A 21,892-nucleotide genomic window follows, 5' to 3' on the forward strand; every position below is an offset into this window, starting at 1 on the left:
ACGGGACGTCATTTTCTGACGTTTGTTTGACGGCAAAACTAAGACCAATTACAGTAATAATATAACACATATTAATGTGATATATATTATAGGTAAATTTAAATAATTTAATTTATAAAATTAAAGATTTTATTTATATGGAAGTTAATTTCTGTTTTATATTTTAAGCAGATAATAACAAACAATTTTTACTTATTCGGATAAAAATTGTCCGAATAAATTAAAATCGGATATTATCTGTCCGATTTTCCAAAAATCAGTTCAATATCTGAATTTTCTGGTACGGGAATCGTATCAGAAATTGAACTGATAAAAATAATTACAATGTTATTAGCCGCATTTTGCACGCTTTATATACGCTCATGACAAGAATTTGAATACGGGTATAGATAGTGAATAGCGCGCCGTATAGCGGTAAGCAAATGAACTATAATCAATATAAGTTACAAAAGGACTTTATTTGGACGGTCATAGAACGTTTTCAAAATTACGTCTTTGGCTAATCTAAGAAATAAGGTCTTTTAAACGTCAATTATTAGTCGCCGACATTATAGACCAAAAATAGACGTCATTATGTCGTCTTTTGACGTTACTCTGTTACTTGGGCAGTTACATTATATACTCCCATGTTACATAGCAGTTATATTCTGGTGTTATATTGCTTAAATAAGAGATAGTTATATAATCCCAATATAAATTAGGTATAACAACTGTTACATTACATGTTACTCCCATGTTACATAACAGTTATATTTTGGTGTTATATTGCTTAAATAAGAGATAGTTATATAATCCCAATATAAATTAGGTATAACAACTGTTACATTACATGTTACTCCCATGTTACATAACAGTTATATTTTGGTGTTATATTGCTTAAATAAGAGATAGTTATATAATCCCAATATAAATTAGGTATAACAACCGTTACATTACATGTTATTCCCATGTTATATAGCAGTTATATTCTGTGTTTGCTGGGGTTGTATAGTCAAAATATTGAAGAAACATTGGAAAATTTAATAGAGGAAATAAAAGAGGAAAAAGAAGGATATTTAATGATAGGAGGAGATTTTAACGCGAGAACGGGAGAGGAAGGTGGTCCGATAGGAACAGAAAGAAAGAAGGAAGGGGAGATAAGAAGATCAAGGGGTAAAGTAACAAATAGAGAAGGACGAATAATGATAAACAAGTTAAAAGAAAGAGGATGGATGATATTGAATTGAAGTTATGAGAAGAAAGGGGAATGGACATACATCGGAGAATCAGGATCATTGGTTATAGTTTACGTTGTAACAAACGAAAAAGCGATAGAAGAAGTTAAAAAGATGGAAGAAGGAAATAGAACAGAGTCGGATCACATACCATTGCAAATGGAATTAGAAGGCACAAAAAGAAGAAGCAGTCAAAAGACTGATAGAATCAAGATTGAAAGAAGTGTATGGACAGAAGAAGGGATCGAGCATTACCACGGAAAATGTGAAGATTGGTCATGCACACAGACAGAACAGGGAGATCTGGAGAGAAATAGAGAATAAAATAATTCGTTATTGAAAATTAAGAAAAAAATAATACCGTGGAAATTAGGAAGAAGACAATGGCATAGCAAAGAATGGAGAACAAAAAAAAAGAGAGCTGAGAAAAGAACTGAGAAGGATGAAAAAAGGAAAGATTAACCGAGAAAAATATATTAGAAAAAGGAAGGAATATAAAATATAGTGTGACAACGAAAAGAACAAACACGAAAAAGAAGAAGAGGAAAAGAGAAAATTAATAAGAACTGAGGAAGAGGCATGGAAATATATCAATAAATATAGAAAGAAGAGGGAGAAAATAGATGAGAATATAGATTTGGAAAGTTGGAATTTGCATTTCATGAAGTTATTAGGAGGAACAAAGAAAAGAATGATAATAGAAGAGAAGGAAGAGAGAAGAGAAAAAGAGGAAGGAATAGAGAAGAATGGAGAAGAAACGGAAAAAATAACGAGGGAAGAGCTAATGAAACAATTGAAGAGATTAAAAAAAGAAAAAGTACCGGGAGAAAACGGAATAGAAAATGAAGTTTGGAGATTAATGCCGAAAGAGATAGGAGAGGTATTCTTAAAACTACTAAACAAAATATGGAGGAAGGAAGAATTTCAGAAGAATGGAATAGAGGATTAATCAGTCCAATTTATAAGAAAGGAGAAAAAGGCGACGTAAAGAACTATTGAGGAGTGACTCTGATGGACATAGTAACTACAAGAACACTATAAGATTTATGCGAACATTTTGAATGAGAAACTCACGTAGGAAGTAGAAATGAAACTGGAGGAAGGACAGTTTGGTTTTAGAGCAAGAAGAGGCACAATTGATGCAATATGTGTTAAATTATGTAGTTAATAAAGAAATTTCGAAGAAAAGAGGAAAGATCTTTGCATTATTTATAGATCTCACGGCGGCGTTTGATAAGGTAGACAGAACGAAACTGGGAGAAATGATGAAGAAGACAGGTATAGGAGAACGCTGAGAAAGAGGATTATGGAAACATATAAACAAAACGAAGAACAAGGTAAAAGTGGGAAATAGAAGAACAAAGTTCTGGACAAGAAGCGGAGTGAGACAGGAATGTCCTATGAGTGCTACGCTGTTCAATGTGTATATGATGGATTTGGAGGCAGAGATGAGAAAAGAATAGACGGGGGGAATAGTAGTGGGGAAAGAAAAGTTTTGGTTGATCACATACGCGAATGATATAGTTTTGCTGGCAAAAAGTGAGCAGGAGTTAAAAGGAATGATGAGAAAATTAAAGAAATATATAGAAAGGAAAGGATTGATTTTGAACACTCAAAAGTCAAAAGTGTTGATATTTGAGAAAGGAAGGAGTATAGGAAGAAGAGAATGGAAATGGAGTGAAGAGAATATAGAAGAGGTGAAAGAAGTAAAATATCTAGGATATATAATGCAAAAGAACGGAGGAGCAGAGAAACATGTATTGAAAAGAATGAGAAGAGCGACGATTGCAATGAAATTGACTTGGAGTATTGGAGAGAGGTTATTCAAGGATGCTTACAAGAGAAGAATGAAGATGTTCGACACATTGGTTGGAAGTGTGGCATTGTACGGAGCAAAGATTTGGGGATGGAAGAAAGAAGAAAGGCTGAGTAGAATAAAAAGAAAATATGTGAAATGGATTTTAGGACTAGATATAAGAACACCGAACTATATTTTAACGGAAGAAACTAAGATAAAGGAATCGAGTCTGGAGACAAAGAAAAGAACAATTAAGTACGAGAAAACTGCACGTCAGACGAAAAAAGGTTAGTGGTGGAATGTATGAAGGAGCTAGAGAGGAGTGGAAGAAGCAGCGAAGAGAATAAATGGGAAAAGAGGAGAAGATAAGGCGGAAATAAGTAAGGAGGAGCTGAGGGAAAACATAGAAGCAAAGAAGATAGTTCAGGAAATAATGGAAAGAAAGAAAAGGAGGAAAGAGAAGAAAGAAAATAGAAGAGTCCAAATACAATGAAATACAGGGTGATTCAAAACAATCTGATATCCTTGAAATGTCATATTCTTAAGCGAATTCTGAGACGATTTCTCCTTTTACAAAATTTTATCCGAAGCTTAGTTTTTGAGTTATAATTGAAAATAGTTAGCTACTTATAAGTACGGTACAACGGGCAGGCAGGGACGACACAACATGTCACGAGACTCATCACTTCACAATTTTACAATAAATATTATTTATCGTGGCATTTTATACCTTAATTTGTGTGGAAATTGATATTTGCGAATGATAATAAAATACTGCAGTAAAAACAGTAATGTTTCCAGTGATATTTATTGTGAAATTGTGAAGTGAGGCTCGTGACGCGTTGCGCCATCCTTGCCTGCCCATTGTCCCGAACTTGTAAGTAGCTAAATATTTTCAATTATAATTTAAAAACTGAGTTTCGGACAAAATTTTGCAAAGGAAAAAATCGTCCCAGAATTTGCTCAAGAATATGACATTTCAAGGACATCAGGTTGTTTTGAATCACCCTGTATATAAAAATATAATGATGGAAGAAATACCAGCATATTTGCGAAGAAGAAGAGGAAAGAAGGATAGGAGTTTGATAGCAAGATTTAGATGCGGAAATGAAATCAACACTGGAGAGAAGAGGAAGAAAGGAAATGTAGAGTATGCGGAGAAGGAATAGAAAACGGTACATGTGCTGAAAGAATGCGAGGAGACTAAAGATGAAACGCCAGTAGAAGAATTCTTAAAAGGAGATGGAAAAAGCTATGAATTAATGAATAGGATAGATATAATTAGGAAGAAGGAAAAGGAACAGAAGAAAGGAGATGAGACCAGTGAGGATGAAGGAGTAATATAAAGGAAGATAGACGAAAACAGACGATGAATACTAAAGAAAATTGATAGGTAGTTAGAAACATTAGGAATGTTGAATATTTAATATGTAATATGTAATTTAGATGCAATAGCTATTGCAGTTTTAGTTTTTGTATTTTGTTTCTAGTTGAAAGTTATTTGCATTACATCATTATTATTTTATTTTTGATATATTTTAGTTAGTTGAGTTTATTTTTTATTAGGGAAATCTATTTAGCAGAGTTAAATGAAGTATATGAGTTATTTGAATTAATTTTAGCTTATTGAAGTTATGGAAGTTAAGAGTTTTTATTTAAAATAATTTTAATGTTCGTTATATTATAGGGGAGTATTATTAGATAACTATAAGTCATTATAAAAACACATTTTAAAAAACACAAACACAAAGACAAAATAACAATTGTATAACTGGAGGTCATCCAAAGCCGTAAGGCACGGATTAATAAATAATAATAATAATAATAAATAATAATTTTATTGCGTGCAATTTGGAAGAGAAAGAAAGAAATATAACATATACAGGATGTCCTAAATATATGCGAAAAAATTCGAGAGGTCATATCTTGGATAATTTCTTGAAGAAAAGTTCATATATACTGATGCCAAACGGCATAGTTTTCTTAGATACAAGATATATGTCCTAATCATTGGATAAGTCAAGCAGGATCTCAACCTTTGGTCCCCAAAATTGAATCCCTTGGATTTTTTTCCTCTAGGATTATCTTAAATCCTTAGTTTATAGCATCTCGATTAAAAATATTGAAAATTTAAGAAATCGCATAATTGCATCATGCAAAACAATCCGTAATACATCTAGTATTTTTGAATGTATTTGCCAATCGATGAGAAGGAAAACAGATTCATGTATCATGGCTGAAAATGGTCATTTCTAACAATTCCTATAATTTTAATTTTTTTTGTCAAAATAAATTTTTGAAATTTTTTTTTACATCTTGAACACCTTGTAACTCTCGAAAACAATACCGATGATGATTGAGGATATTAGAGTATATGAATTTTTTTTTATTGTCCAAGGAATCATGCGAAACTTTTCGCACATGTTTAGGAACATCCAGTATAATTAATGCAATATTTTCCTATAAAAGTTTATCGGTTATTCCCAGATTTCATTTTGTATAAAATTAATAAGAGGCACATTTACAGAAAAGAGAATAAGAGATAATTTTATGATAATGTTGCAGATATGCAGTGTATATTCCCTTGTTCCTGCCGGCGATGATACCGGTGTTGTTATCGCTTAAGAATATACGAAGATACTACTTTCTCTAGAAGAGTAACAAGATAGAAAGGACGGGCCGTAGAGAAAGTAAGAATGATAAGGATAGTAAACCAAAGATCGAATAACGAAAATGCATTTATCTAATCGATAAAACATGATTACGTGTATACAATCGAATGCGATTCAAGATTATTTCTCGACCAAGAGGTAATGTATAGCAATAATAGACATGTAATTTCGTACGTTTCTTACAGTTTATATATACCAAGTTTCGTGCAGTGACTGTTTATCGTAGAAAAAGCTCTTATCTATGTTTTTTTTATTTTTCATTGCGTGTAGCAAAAAGAATATATATCTATCGTATTTCGAGTATCATTTAATCAACGATCGAGTCGTATTACATAAAGTTAGGCGCTTAAGGACGGTTGTCCGTTATATAGTATTGTATAACGATCATTAAGTACGACAATAGAATTGTAAGAATTTTTACTCACCGGCGGCAATGATTTCGCATCGAATATTCTCTCGCAAAGAAAAAAAATATCGAAAGGAAAACGTATGAAGAAAATGGTAATAACTTTGTTTTATTTTAAAGAGGCAATGATTCGATGAAATATGGGTGTATGAAACCACATGTGTGCAAAAATATAATAAACAATTTCTTTCTTGAGCCACTTCTTTTTTTTCATTCAAACGATAAAATCTCTGAGCAAGGTCTCGAACGATCCGCAGGCATCACTATTTCGTTTTCATTCATTCATTCTCTCTCTCTCTCCCTTCTTCCCTCCCTCCTCTCTCTCTCACTCACTCATTCATATGTTGCATATTGATTTGGACGAGGATGCAGGCCGATTTATTGAAATTCTCGCCATCATCGTCGACTGAATTTCATGTTTGTACGTTACATTGCACATTGATAAGCATACACTCGGCCAAGATACGCACATACGCAAGACGCAAACGAATCCTGCACGACATCCTTCCTTTCGCATCCCCTCTCCGATCAGATTTCAAGTTAATAATCGATTAGATCGTTAGAAACAACGAGTTTCATGTATGTACACGTGTATCAACTCAATCCTCAACCCACATTACTAAAAGGTTACAAAAAAAGACTGTGAACATTAAGTTACTATAAAAAGAAAAAAAACGAACGAGAGAGGAAAAATAGTATATGTCCATCTACCGTGAGAGACCGCTCTTTTTTTTTTACTGATTTATATAACAAAAGGTCCAATGTCATTCGATAAAGAGAAGAACATAGTAATAAAAACACTAAAAAAAAGAAAACAATAATAAAACAATTAGCTGCTCGATGCATTTAGCTAGTATAAAATATGGTGTATATAAGCTCTCTAAAAAAAAAAAAAAAATAATAAAATAAAATAAGTTGTGTATTTGACCTATGAAGTAAAAATAATTGCTCAAGAAATGTTCTGTGCTCATAATAAATAGTAATAATAATAAAAATAAATGTGGAATATCTTGATGGAAATAAAAGATCTTGACTGCCTGTGTTTTAACTTCGTCAAGAATTTAAAAATAAGTAATAATAATAACACACAGATGAACAATATCTCGTTAAGGATGTAAATAGTATGAGAGTTTTATCTATTGATAAAACGATAATGATAAGATACATCATAAGAAGAATCATCTCTTGTGTATGCCAATGACGACACTAGTTACTACGAGTAGGGTATAGTCACCCTTAATAGAAATAATAGTGGCAATGCAAACATCATCATCATTATACCTATGGTACGTTCCATAGCGTGGATCTCAAATGGTAGCTGGACATTGTTAAGAGTAAAAATAAATTAATCATCGAACCGTGGAGCTTATTCGTACGAAAATAATAGAAAAAAATAGTAAAGAGCAATTAAGTCAACAAGGACTTTGAACTAACTGTATCGCGTGTTGCAAAGCATCAGCGATATTCTGAAAAACAGGTACACCTTCGCGCGTCGCATAATCCGACAGGTACATCCTCCCCCGGTTGTAATCTTTTCTGGCTTGTTCAGTCAGCTAAATCAATCAAAAACAAAAACGTATTACATTTCTATTATAAAAAAGAAATGTCTATAAATGTTGAAAAGTGTTTATATATTGTACATCACTATGATTTATTCGAAATAATATTCTCTTGAAATTTAATTCTTCAAAGGATTCTTTAATCTTAAATAATTCGACAGTTAATCTTATTTTCAGTTATTGTTAAGATATTTTGATGAATGAATTCTATATTCAGTTATTGCTGACATATGTTAATATTCAGTATATCAATCGTACTTTTTCACCAGACACGATCGAATCCTCGGGAAGAGTCTGAACACAAAGGATGAGCTTAGCGCGCAGTCCAATCAAATGAGCTGCCAACGCCATAATAGCAATTCCGCGCGAATGTTGCGGCACTATCAGCAGGATCAGCCGCGAATTCTTCATCTTGTGTAATTCCTGCGGCAGTACCCTTACGTTGTACTCGTTCAGACTTGATCGATATAGAGACAATCTCATCGACCTGAAAGGAGATCGCATGAATGAAAAGGGAACCATTCGTTAACCGTGAATAGATGATCGGAAGTCGATACTCACTCTATCAGCGGCACTGCGGAAGATTCCAACCAAAACAGATCTTTATTGACCACGCCGATGTAAATGTCTCTCTTCTCAGACTCCTGTGCGAAGGAATTAGTCCAATCTGAAAAGATTCAAGTTTGTTACATGTCCTGTTTTTTCGATTTACTCTATGAGATAAGCGAGATCAATTACGTGTTCAATCGTCATGTTTCACTTGAAGAGTGATAGAATAAAGGATTCGGATGAGATATAGGAATTGTACACATTAAGTGCCAGAGATCGCGAGAGAAATTTGATCGAAAAATTAGAAATACCTAGAAAACGATTAAAGGGATGTACAATAGCTCGGCGCAGAAAATTTGAAGCCTTCCTACAAAATATATTCCATACTGAAGGTATCTCACTTTCACAAGAAACGCCATTACTCTTCGTCCGCGTCCACGACAACTCGTTGGCCAGAGCACAGAACTGCTCGAAATTGATTCGAAATTCTGTCGGATCGCCGTTCGCCGGAAATCCGTCTATCAATGTTCTGTACATCTCTGCGGAATAAACATGTTTGTGATTATTAATTTTTTTTTGATGAATCAGAAAACAAGTCGTCAAATCCGATAAAGTAGACGTCCCAATTACTGCCACCTTAAGCTTATAGCTTAACTTCATTTAACCGTTTTGGGCGTTGCTGAAGCTAAAAAATGCCTCACTTTGAATCATAATGTTACTTAATAACTCTATTATTATAAAAAAAATTATGCATTACATATAAATACTCAAATAATAAATAAAAATCTATAGAAATCTGCAATGTCCCTCACTGTTATCTAAAAAAAATGTCCGTATGACTGACACCCAATAATTGTCAGTCCCTTTGATTGTGACCAGATCACTGCCAGTCTCGCTGCGCCCGAAAAGAGGTTAGAGTAGTCTGTAGATAAATGTTAGTTATATGTACTTGTGTTTCTTACCCCGAATACTGACGGAAGTCTAACGGACAAACCAGAAAATATTGTCCCTATTGCTATCAGCATTAATTATAATAATTTAACATAAAATATCATTTATTTCACACATTATTTCATTAAAATGATTCTTATATAGCTTAATAATTCATTTTACATAATCAATGTAGGTTATATAATAAAATTAATCCCCTTTCTTTAGTACAACTTTTGCATCGCCTTTTACTCACGTAGTCGCATTTTTGATACTCAAACTTAATGTTCAGTTTTTAACATTAATTTTTAAATACTAAGTAAAAACAAATACGTGTCATTTTTTTTGTTTTTATATAAATTAAAGTATTGATTTAATAATAAATTTTTTTTTGAACATGTTTGTTTATAAATTAATTTTTTTCAAGTAAAATATATAAACTGTGTTGAGAGAAAGGCATATTGTTGCACATTGTTGTGTTCGACTGCAACGTCGCCCAAGCCTGGAAATGAAGAAAAACGTGTGTTGGTGTGTTGGCATTTCTTAAATTTTATTTCTCGCGCGACAAAAAGCGTATATACATACTTCCCCCAACTTTATCGTACCGCTGTCATCAACATTCATAGATTTGAAAATCTCTCGCAACGTTCTAAAACGTAAACAAAATTTCCTTGCAAATGTTCTCTTATTTTATTTTGTTCCATATGTATAAATAGCTATACATATATACGTAAATGATTTTTCAGAATCGGCAGAAACTTACACTGCATCCGTCCCATTCTGAGTAAGCGAGATTCTTATAGGTCTGATGCCATCTTCAGTATACAAATCCGTACAGTCCTGCACATTGATCTCTTCGCGTAACATCTGTGCATACATATAGTATACATGTATTAATCATTAGTTATGCCATAATTTGCTCGTTAATTAGAAGCCATTACCTTGGATGTGCAGTGAAGAGCAACTGAAACGCTCTCGAATATCGGTATCCTTTGTCTCTCCATTAGATATTGAAGTACCAACAATCCATTCATCAAATCGTAATATTCTCTAAAGAATAAAGAAACACGTAAGATGAGGAAAACATTATGACAGAACAATGTTTTTTATTAATTAATCACTGGTCAACATACTGTGTAGAAACGGTCTCTCCTAGTATAGTTTGCCCCTGGCGATACGGATAAATGACGAGCACCAGGGATTCGCTGCGCGTAGCTGCCAGTTGAGCCGCTTCAATAATACCCGCGCTGTTGCGCGTCTGGTTGTCGATAACGAATAGCAAGACCCGCGCCGTCTGCTTCGCCTCGTACTCCTGGGCTATCAACTCTGGACCCCATTGCGACACTTGCTGTGATACAGAATCCAATTATGATATCTTGTGTGCGAAGGCGAAGAGGACGACGATAGTGAGCAACCTACAGGATTGTAGTAAGTAATTCCGAGGTTCTGAAGGGTCGGGATCGCTATGTCTGACCTCCAGGTAGTTGGATTGCAAGACCCGCCCAAAAATACCTCATATGCCATCCTCTCTAAGTGATTGATCGATAAATAAGTAATAATTGAGGTGGGACCTGTCGAGACAATCGGCTTATTTGTTAACTTACTTGAACCAGTTTTGTGATTGGTGTCCTTTCCATCACCGTGTAATGAGCGAGAGGCATTCATAGGAACAGCTGCCGTTCTAAAGATAAACAAGAATAGACACATGTAGTACAATTCCAGGTTCTGCATACTGATCCAATATTATCACACTCGATACTAGTAGTAGCGACTACTATGTTTGTGGTAGGATTTGATATTTGAGAGTGCAATTGATGTCTGTACGTTCGACGTATATATAGAAGTCGAGTCGAAACTTTATACATGATTAGGAATAAGTTTTTTTCTTTACAATTTTTTGCGACTTTAGCTATATTTAATTATTACTGCTAGGAATAAGTTTTGTAACTTTTATTATGCAACTGTTTTTTGGAAAGTGTTAAATAGGGGGTCATTTTAATGCTTTGAAAGACGAGTATGTTAATAATATTGTCGAGATTCATCATTCAAAGTTATTGCAATAAATATCTGATAATTTTCATTCACGATAAAAAAATGGCAGGATCATCTGTGAATCATCCTGTATAGCAGAAGAGAGATGTCATCAATTACATAATCGTCAAACAAAATTTCATCAGAGTGTGGTAATAGGATACACTAGATAGTAGCATCAATTATCGTTTTTTTTTAGCTGAACGTACTTCCACATATCAAATAATTTTGCAACGATCGACCTCGCGTTGCGTTTCATCATTGTTTTACAACATTCCCCCTCTATAATCATAATCAAACGCTCAATATTTTCGCCTGAAACATACAGATTTCCGTTCACCCGATAATGTGCACAGTGTACACAGAAAAAAAATTATATACAGGGTATCTACTCAAATCCTGTAAAAAATTCTCCTAAAAATTCTCTGATCTTTCATATATTTTTGTTCAAAATTCCAGATAAAGAGAATATTTTAAACATTCTTTGATGCAATTTCCTAAAATAAGTTTTTTTATTGTATGCTTTTTCTGATGCTTTTCATTCATACGAAAGAAAAACACAAAGTCATTTAAGTTTTAAGTGCTAGATTTACAAATGTATTGAAAATAAAACTGAACAGCTTTTGTTAAAATAAAATTTTTTAATTTGCAATATTTTTATTTTTTATCACTGAAAATTAAAATAAAAAATATATATTGCATATTTAATATTTTGTTAAGATGTTGAATATACGAACAGTGATACATATACGTATATTTATAATATATTTTAAACGCATAATTCATTTGGTTTGCGGACTTTTTACAATATGAGAGCAAAATTATCAAAAAGAAAGAATTTCTTTAAAAAATTTCCAGAGTTTCAATAAAATCTCATGAGAAGTCTTTGATTTGTTCCAGGTACAAAAGATCCGTAAGAATTCCAGGTTTTTTACTGTTTTTTCAGGGAATAGATACCCTGTAATATTATAAGATCGTTCATACATTGACGTATTGACGTTCAAATTTGATCTCGCAACACATCCTATTAATCCTTATAGCTTCGCACAATTTCATTTACTTCGCTTTATGCCGAATCGAAAGAAATATCCCTGTCTGCTAAAACTTCGCTGAAATAGCACGATTTTCCTTTACATCGAGTGAATTGGCCGCGCGCGAACGCGCACGTAATTTCTCGGGATTTTGCAGAAATTCGCAGAAATCGCGAGAGAGAAATCGTAACCACTTCTCGATAGAGTAATCACGAACCGATTTTAATAATAACCGTTCGTTAACGCGCGACGCGTCGATTGGCAGGCTCAATTAAAATCCGGTGGGTCTTTCGAATCGACACGCCGGTCGTTCGCTGATATACCGTAAAACGTAATCACTCCATGGCGCCAGATGAGCCAGAATAACGCGCGTCGGTTCGACGATAATTTATGTTATCGCGGGGCACCCGAATCCTGATCCTGGCGCAAGAGTTATAGACTAATTAAATCGGTGACGGAGCGTGTTAGTGCTTTCACCGAATGCACGCGGCTAATTACCAGTTTACGACGAACCAATGGTACGGTACAGGCGATTTGTCGCGAGTTCCCTTCTAATTGCACGCATCAACGTTCGTTGTCAGCTTGTAATCCCGCAGGCGTAACTGCGATTGATTATGAGCGCTAACAGTTCGAAGCAACTTCTTGCTCCGACGGTGTGAATGTTTTGCATCTCTCGCGATTGAATCGCGCGAAAATTACCCGTGGCTTAAAAATATTCTCTCTACATATATGCGCGCAATATATATTTATCCAATTTAAAATATTTACAGCCGAGAATAAGATTTTTTTTTTTCATTGAAAACAATCTTCGCGCACCTCATTTCTTTCTCCCTTTATCCTCCAGATCGGCCCTTGCGTCGTCGTTGATCCGCCGCGTTGACAAACTTACGAAGACGCGATGGAAATAAAGTGTCGATTTTTCCAAAGGACAGAATTAGGAGGCACTTGGCTGGCGATGGGCCAGGCAACCAAGTTTCCGATATGCAATTCCGCTTTATTTCCGGATCGTTTGGCGCGCCCGCGCACTCGTGCGAGGGCTAATGTAATGGAAATGCTGTAAGCCCTCTATGTTCTATGCATATTATTGTGCCACTTCCACGCCGCGTCGCAACGCTAATAATTGTTATGGCCCGATAGAGTCCAATTCTAACGGCGCGTTGGGTGGGGAAGAGGATAGGGGGAGGAGGGACGGCGTGGATGGGATCGGATCGGACCCGGCCTCGCCGCGATTCTGACATTGAATAAATTGCAACTGTTTTTCCGCGTCCGTGACTCTTTTCAACCGACCGATCGGCAATACTCGACGGGATCTGGCCGCGCAATATCGATTCGGATTCGTTCGATGGGACCGGCGGCTAAACTGATTCGACTTTGAAGCCCACGTTTACGCATCGATTCGCGCTCGGTTGCCATACTCTGCGATAGCTCTAGATATCGCCGAAAGAGACCGATTACAATTGATTTTTTTTTTTTAGCTTATCTCTAACCGGAAGCGCTTTGATTTGCTGCCGTCGAATTGATTTATATATAATATATACATATCAAAAAATATTCATATTTTTTTCTATTTTATGATCAAATTTGAAAGGTTGGTCTATAATGTACCGTGTACAGTAGCATGCAAATTATTGTCAAATTAACACTATCAAGAATTATTAACAAATAGAAAATTATAAGTATAACAAATATACACATATAAAAATAAATAAGATATTACATTATGCATGCATCGTGAACAGGTTGCCACTTTAATCTTTGCTCGAAGCCTGTTTTTAGAAAAAGAAAAGAAAGAAAGAAACAAAAAAGAAAAACAAGAGATATTTGTCACACATTTAATTACTTTTTCAAATTATATAAATATATAGGTTATATAATAAAATTAATCCCCTTTCTTTAGTACAACTTTTGCATCGCCTTTTACTCACGTAGTCGCATTTTTGATACTCAAACTTAATGTTCAGTTTTTAACATTAATTTTTAAATACTAAGTAAAAACAAATACGTGTCATTTTTTTTGTTTTTATATAAATTAAAGTATTGATTTAATAATAAATTTTTTTTTTGAACATGTTTGTTTACAAATTAATTTTTTATCAAGTAAAATAAATAAAACGGCAATTATAGGGACACTGGCAGTAATTGGAACATCTATCTAATATGAATTTATTACCAGATTTATTTACTGTGTTGAGCAAATCCGAGAAAGGCATATTGTTGCACATTGTTGTGTTCGACTGCAACGTCACCCAAGCCTGGAAATGAAGAAAAACGTGTGTTGGCGACGGTGCATTTCTTAAATTTTATTTCTCGCGCGACAAAAAGCGTATATACATACTTCCCCCAACTTTATCGTACCGCTGTCATCAACATTCATAGATTTGAAAATCTCTCGCAACGTTCTAAAACGTAAACAAAATTTCCTTGCAAATGTTCTCTTATTTTATTTTGTTCCATATGTATAAATAGCTATACATATATACGTAAATGATTTTTCAGAATCGGCAGAAACTTACACTGCATCCGTCCCATTCTGAGTAAGCGAGATTCTTATAGGTCTGATGCCATCTTCAGTATACAAATCCGTACAGTCCTGCACATTGATCTCTTCGCGTAACATCTGTGCATACATATAGTATACATGTATTAATCATTAGTTATGCCATAATTTGCTCGTTAATTAGAAGCCATTACCTTGGATGTGCAGTGAAGAGCAACTGAAACGCTCTCGAATATCGGTATCCTTTGTCTCTCCATTAGATATTGAAGTACCAACAATCCATTCATCAAATCGTAATATTCTCTAAAGAATAAAGAAACACGTAAGATGAGGAAAACATTATGACAGAACAATGTTTTTTATTAATTAATCACTGGTCAACATACTGTGTAGAAACGGTCTCTCCTAGTATAGTTTGCCCCTGGCGATACGGATAAATGACGAGCACCAGGGATTCGCTGCGCGTAGCTGCCAGTTGAGCCGCTTCAATAATACCCGCGCTGTTGCGCGTCTGGTTGTCGATAACGAATAGCAAGACCCGCGCCGTCTGCTTCGCCTCGTACTCCTGGGCTATCAACTCTGGACCCCATTGCGACACTTGCTGTGATACAGAATCCAATTATGATATCTTGTGTGCGAAGGCGAAGAGGACGACGATAGTGAGCAACCTACAGGATTGTAGTAAGTAATTCCGAGGTTCTGAAGGGTCGGGATCGCTATGTCTGACCTCCAGGTAGTTGGATTGCAAGACCCGCCCAAAAATACCTCATATGCCATCCTCTCTAAGTGATTGATCGATAAATAAGTAATAATTGAGGTGGGACCTGTCGAGACAATCGGCTTATTTGTTAACTTACTTGAACCAGTTTTGTGATTGGTGTCCTTTCCATCACCGTGTAATGAGCGAGAGGCATTCATAGGAACAGCTGCCGTTCTAAAGATAAACAAGAATAGACACATGTAGTACAATTCCAGGTTCTGCATACTGATCCAATATTATCACACTCGATACTAGTAGTAGCGACTACTATGTTTGTGGTAGGATTTGATATTTGAGAGTGCAATTGATGTCTGTACGTTCGACGTATATATAGAAGTCGAGTCGAAACTTTATACATGATTAGGAATAAGTTTTTTTCTTTACAATTTTTTGCGACTTTAGCTATATTTAATTATTACTGCTAGGAATAAGTTTTGTAACTTTTATTATGCAACTGTTTTTTGGAAAGTGTTAAATAGGGGGTCATTTTAATGCTTTGAAAGACGAGTATGTTAATAATATTGTCGAGATTCATCATTCAAAGTTATTGCAATAAATATCTGATAATTTTCATTCACGATAAAAAAATGGCAGGATCATCTGTGAATCATCCTGTATAGCAGAAGAGAGATGTCATCAATTACATAATCGTCAAACAAAATTTCATCAGAGTGTGGTAATAGGATACACTAGATAGTAGCATCAATTATCGTTTTTTTTTAGCTGAACGTACTTCCACATATCAAATAATTTTGCAACGATCGACCTCGCGTTGCGTTTCATCATTGTTTTACAACATTCCCCCTCTATAATCATAATCAAACGCTCAATATTTTCGCCTGAAACATACAGATTTCCGTTCACCCGATAATGTGCACAGTGTACACAGAAAAAAAATTATATACAGGGTATCTACTCAAATCCTGTAAAAAATTCTCCTAAAAATTCTCTGATCTTTCATATATTTTTGTTCAAAATTCCAGATAAAGAGAATATTTTAAACATTCTTTGATGCAATTTCCTAAAATAAGTTTTTTTATTGTATGCTTTTTCTGATGCTTTTCATTCATACGAAAGAAAAACACAAAGTCATTTAAGTTTTAAGTGCTAGATTTACAAATGTATTGAAAATAAAACTGAACAGCTTTTGTTAAAATAAAATTTTTTAATTTGCAATATTTTTATTTTTTATCACTGAAAATTAAAATAAAAAATATATATTGCATATTTAATATTTTGTTAAGACATTGAATATACAGGGTGTCCGGTAAAGATTGTGCCAACGCTCGTGAGCGGCTAGAGCATAGTAAACTGAACAGAAAAGTCCTGTAACATTTTTTTATATAACGCTTAATAAAGGAGTTATTATTGAGTAAAATCTGATCAATTAGCGCCGATTTTTAGCCGGATGCACGTCGGTGAACCGCCCGCCTGATAGTATGCGGCGGCGCACACTTCACAGCGCGGGGCTCACTGACGTGCGCCCGGCTAAAGGTTGGCGCTGATTGGCCAGATTTTACTCAATAATAATTCCTTTATTACGCGTTATATAAAAAAATGTTACAGGACTTTTCTGTTCAGTTTACTATGCTCTAGCCGCTCACGAGCGTTGGCACAATCTTTACCGGACACCCTGTATATTCAATGTCTTAACAAAATATTAAATATGCAATATATATTTTTTATTTTAATTTTCAGTGATAAAAAATAAAAATATTGCAAATTAAAAAATTTTATTTTAACAAAAGCTGTTCAGTTTTATTTTCAATACATTTGTAAATCTAGCACTTAAAACTTAAATGACTTTGTGTTTTTCTTTCGTATGAATGAAAAGCATCAGAAAAAGCATACAATAAAAAAACTTATTTTAGGAAATTGCATCAAAGAATGTTTAAAATATTCTCTTTATCTGGAATTTTGAACAAAAATATATGAAAGATCAGAGAATTTTTAGGAGAATTTTTTACAGGATTTGAGTAGATACCCTGTATATAATTTTTTTTCTGTGTACACTGTGCACATTATCGGGTGAACGGAAATCTGTATGTTTCAGGCGAAAATATTGAGCGTTTGATTATGATTATAGAGGGGGAATGTTGTAAAACAATGATGAAACGCAACGCGAGGTCGATCGTTGCAAAATTATTTGATATGTGGAAGTACGTTCAGCTAAAAAAAAACGATAATTGATGCTACTATCTAGTGTATCCTATTACCACACTCTGATGAAATTTTGTTTGACGATTATGTAATTGATGACATCTCTCTTCTGCTATACAGGATGATTCACAGATGATCCTGCCATTTTTTTATCGTGAATGAAAATTATCAGATATTTATTGCAATAACTTTGAATGATGAATCTCGACAATATTATTAACATACTCGTCTTTCAAAGCATTAAAATGACCCCCTATTTAACACTTTCCAAAAAACAGTTGCATAATAAAAGTTACAAAACTTATTCCTAGCAGTAATAATTAAATATAGCTAAAGTCGCAAAAAATTGTAAAGAAAAAAACTTATTCCTAATCATGTATAAAGTTTCGACTCGACTTCTATATATACGTCGAACGTACAGACATCAATTGCACTCTCAAATATCAAATCCTACCACAAACATAGTAGTCGCTACTACTAGTATCGAGTGTGATAATATTGGATCAGTATGCAGAACCTGGAATTGTACTACATGTGTCTATTCTTGTTTATCTTTAGAACGGCAGCTGTTCCTATGAATGCCTCTCGCTCATTACACGGTGATGGAAAGGACACCAATCACAAAACAGAAAAGTCCTGTAACATTTTTTTATATAGCGCTTAATAAAGGAGTTATTATTGAGTAAAATCTGGTCAATTAGCGCCGATTTTTAGCCGGACGCACGTCGGTGAGCCGCCCGCCTGATAGTATGCGGCGGCGCACACTTCACAGCGCGGGGCTCACTGACGTGCGCCCGGCTAAAGGTTGGCGCTGATTGGCCAGATTTTACTCAATAATAATTCCTTTATTACGCGTTATATAAAAAAATGTTACAGGACTTTTCTGTTCAGATTACTGTACTCTACCCGCTCACGAGCGTTGGCACAATCTTTACCGGACACCCTGTATAAACAGATATAGATATATATTTATAACTTATTTTTATTTGAGCCCTTTGTCTGCACACGGGGTATATTCTACCTCAGACTTTTTCTAACGAAAATTTTTGAATAAATATAAATAAATATCCTAAATATTTAAAATTGCAAATTTAAAGGAATTTTTTATAAAAGTGTGCATTTTGAAATACATCGTTCCCTTCAGACCCCTAAACTTTCCTAGTTTAAAATATTATTTTTTTGCAAATTTGATTATTGGACCTTAAAGTTCGATAGTTGCACTAAAAAAATATGTCTCTAATCTTTTTTTGAAATAACTGATAATTTAAAAACTATAACGAGTCAAAGATAGCTGGGGTAGATTCTACCTCATATGCAGTTATTGATTTGCTACGAAGATGTGCAGACGAAGGGTTAAACACATAATTCACAACATGGCTTATTGACGAATTGTCTACTGCTTACAGTAGAGCAAAATTATCAAAGAGATAATTTTTTTTAAATTCCTTGAGCCCCAAATTCCATGAAAATAATCTGATTTTACCAGGTATAAAAAAATTTCCTAAGAATACCATGTTTTTCCAGGAAGTAAACGCCCTGATATTATATATTCTAGTGCGAATAATTTAACTTGCAAGGGAAAAACGAAAATCCATTATACTACATAGGGCAATACCTGGGTGGTGTCTTTAAAAAATACCTAGCAAAATCAAAACTGTACGATAAATCATAAAGCTTTTGTTACCCTCGCTCGCACAGACGTGCCAGTTCTGTGGCAAATATGCAGAATTCTTCTAACATTATACAGGCATCGGTACATTCAGGACAATCCTTATCGTCGTACTGCAGCTTGTTGCGCAGCTGCAAACAGTTTGGGAACAACAGCATCACGTATATTTCTTGTGTCTGAAATTAGCAAATTCCCTTTACTCTGTTTCAACACTGTTGATTAAATGGAAACTATATAAATGTAGATATAAAGTTTGCGCACTCACACAGGATACACAGGTGACTGTTGAGTTTACGCTTAGTCGAGATCTGGTGATAAATATTCCTCATCATTTAAAACTATACAACTGATTTAAATTTTTGCTTGCAGAAGTATGAATGTATCTACAAATTTCTCGATTTGGACTTTCATATTTTCCTATGGGAAAAGATACATGAGATATTAATTTTTATTTTAACTAAAAAATATCTCATATCGAACATATGATTTAAATATAGATACATACATTCATCTCTGATATAATGCAACAAATAATTAAGAGATATTCTTTTTTCTCTATTTTAAATATAACGATTATACCAACCTTGATGACATTCTTGTCAGACATGCTAGTGTGTTAACGATTCACCCTCGTGTGCTCATATCAAGAGTTTCACCTATAGAATAAAACACAAAGGAAAGCTTAACTCTCTGTTTGAATTGAAGTTTATTGATTAGCTCACTCCAATCATATGGTAATATGTGACGATTACTCACTAACATTCCCAAGAAATGCATACTCACGCAATCATAATTTCCCGTAATTTCCAATTAACGAATCGTTAAAATCACATGATTAACTTGCGAGGTATTTCAAAAAAGGTATCTATGCGCAAAACGTGTCAGAAAAAGAAAGACGAACTTAAGGAAAGACAAATGCGAAGCATTCTATCTACAAATCGCAGGCACAACAAATCGCGTTTCGAAGTCACACACATAGATACGCGTGCGCACATACGCACGCACGCACACACACTGCATGTCATACATACTACACAACCACCTTGTATCGCGTCGTTTCTTCTCTTAAGAAAACGCGGAATCGATGAGATTCGTATGCCAATTTAAAAATTTGTAAGATTAAATTTCCATTCTCTGTCACAATATTACGCTCGGAATTGATAAGACATCGCAGAAGTTTTATCGCTAGGCGTTTTGTATATTCTTATCGCTCGAGAGATGATTTGTCTTGAGAGTTAATTATCGTTATTTTAATTAACCGCCGATTAAGCGAGTTCTGTCCGTCCGTCCGTCTATAATGTCTGGAACTAATGATCTAGCGACTTTCGCGCTTTATTCTCTCTCCCTTCCGTCTCTTCCGTTCTTATCGTCCTCATATCTACCATCCTTGTCGGAGAGAAGCGCGCAAAATACCAAGCGAGAAGCAAACATACTAACCTTGATGGGGTTTCGGCGGCGTTTACGTGCACAAAGGGCACACAGGAAAAAAGTTACGGTTGTTGAATGCATCCGACGCTCACTTCGTCTCTCTTTCTCTCTCACTACGTAGATCTATCTCTCTTGCGCGCGGAGAGCGCGTGGATAAACACGCGCGAATGGAAAGAAAAATCAGCCCCACCGCGCACTCCCGCTATTGCTCATACTTATTTATAAACCGTTATATTTAAAATGAAAGAGGCGCGTCGCGTGTCGTCGTACGCGCACCGACCTGATGGAGAGGTGATGGTGGTATAAGAAAAAGGCGATCTATTAATCACATATCTTTGCCAGTCTAGTGATTTGTGGCGAACGATGACGGAGTCGTCGAATTGCGCAAAGTCGTCGCCCCGAAGGATGCGCACCCGAATCTCACTCACAGTAAAATGTGTCAGCGAGAAATCTTCGCGTCTTCTCATATAACGATACACGCCTCCTCCAAATTTTGACAGTAGAAACACTAGAAACTCCGTTTCTCCCTGTGAGAACGTCGTCGTCGACGTTTCCGATACAATGTCCGGACACTGGAGAGAGTGCGATTCAAACTCGTTCAGGTCAGCGACGACGGTGTGGGCGACTTTTTATCGCTTGTTGTCTTTTCCGTGACGAAAAGGAGGTTGTGCATGCGTGCGTGCGTGCGCGCGCACGCCCGTCTGTCATCTCCGCGCACGCTCTCTCCGAACAGTCCGAACGGATTCAGGAGAATGACGTAAACCTCCAACAATGAAGCGTGATGTCACACACGGTGAAGTTCGCACGGGCCGCCGTGTCGCCGTCGTCGCTTCATGCGCATGCGCGAAAGTCCGAGGACCTTGAATTTCGTGGCTGTCTAGGCCCTTGCACAATGCTAAGTAATAGCGATAGCGATGAGCGATAGCGATAGCGATAGAAATAGAAACAGAAAATTCCAACACTACGGAATGCATATGCAGAATGTTATTCTCTATAAAGAATGATTTGCAGAGAATAACATCATTCTGCATTGGCATATGCATTCCCAATGTTGGAATTTTCTGTTTTTATTTCTATCGCTATCGCTATCGCCTAGCATTGTGCAAGGGCCTTCTCCACTGTCAATATAGCATACGCATACGCGTATGCTATATTTATATAAACTTATTGTTAATGAGCGCGCGCAGC

The 21,892-nt window shown here is 35.3% G+C and overlaps 2 protein-coding genes across 8 annotated transcripts in view; one reads left to right on the forward strand and one right to left on the reverse strand.

The window, feature by feature from the left end:
* The window catches only part of LOC115243910 (GPI transamidase component PIG-S), a gene marked incomplete at its 5' end in the record, with an annotated part of 36,679 nt that extends 30,393 nt beyond the window's left edge, over window positions 1–6,286 (forward strand). Inside the window, one exon of the mRNA XM_029821214.1 lies at window positions 5,578–6,286. Within this exon, the coding sequence (XP_029677074.1) occupies window positions 5,578–5,665 (88 nt within the window). The remainder of the gene's footprint in view (window positions 1–5,577) is intronic.
* LOC115243907 lies at window positions 808–21,459 on the reverse strand. 7 transcript variants are annotated; one of them, XM_029821206.1, is made up of 15 exons: window positions 20,714–21,459; window positions 19,860–19,932; window positions 19,542–19,584; window positions 19,292–19,452; window positions 15,545–15,621; window positions 15,360–15,469; window positions 15,074–15,288; window positions 14,882–14,990; window positions 14,704–14,807; window positions 14,526–14,589; window positions 14,361–14,442; window positions 8,510–8,737; window positions 8,211–8,316; window positions 7,908–8,136; window positions 808–7,643 (listed from the first exon to the last, which is right to left on the reverse strand). In XM_029821206.1, the coding sequence occupies exons 2-15, from the start codon at window positions 19,868–19,870 to the stop codon at window positions 7,503–7,505; spliced, it is 1,680 nt and encodes a 559-aa protein (XP_029677066.1). In that variant the 5' UTR covers window positions 19,871–19,932; window positions 20,714–21,459; the 3' UTR covers window positions 808–7,502. The 7 variants fall into 7 exon arrangements, with proteins under 7 accessions (XP_029677066.1, XP_029677068.1, XP_029677070.1 ...); XM_029821208.1 differs by having other exon boundaries at window positions 19,542–19,693; window positions 20,714–21,450; XM_029821210.1 differs by having other exon boundaries at window positions 8,600–8,737; window positions 20,714–21,449.
* Between the last annotated feature and the right edge of the window lie 433 nt (window positions 21,460–21,892).

This window comes from Formica exsecta, unplaced genomic scaffold (genome assembly GCF_003651465.1).
Source record: "Formica exsecta isolate Colony F162 unplaced genomic scaffold, ASM365146v1 scaffold746, whole genome shotgun sequence".
In the NCBI taxonomy this organism is placed as follows: Eukaryota; Metazoa; Arthropoda; class Insecta; order Hymenoptera; family Formicidae; genus Formica; species Formica exsecta.

What these genes read in the sequence shown, in the direction of transcription:
- LOC115243907 (XM_029821206.1), bottom strand. An exon ending in GCACGTCTGTGCGAGCGAGG is followed by an intron (nt 15,622 to 19,291) that starts GTAACAAAAGCT and finishes GTTTATCTTTAG; the next exon opens with AACGGCAGCTGTTCCTATGA. An exon ending in GGAGAGACCGTTTCTACACA is followed by an intron (nt 14,991 to 15,073) that starts GTATGTTGACCA and finishes TTTATTCTTTAG; the next exon opens with AGAATATTACGATTTGATGA.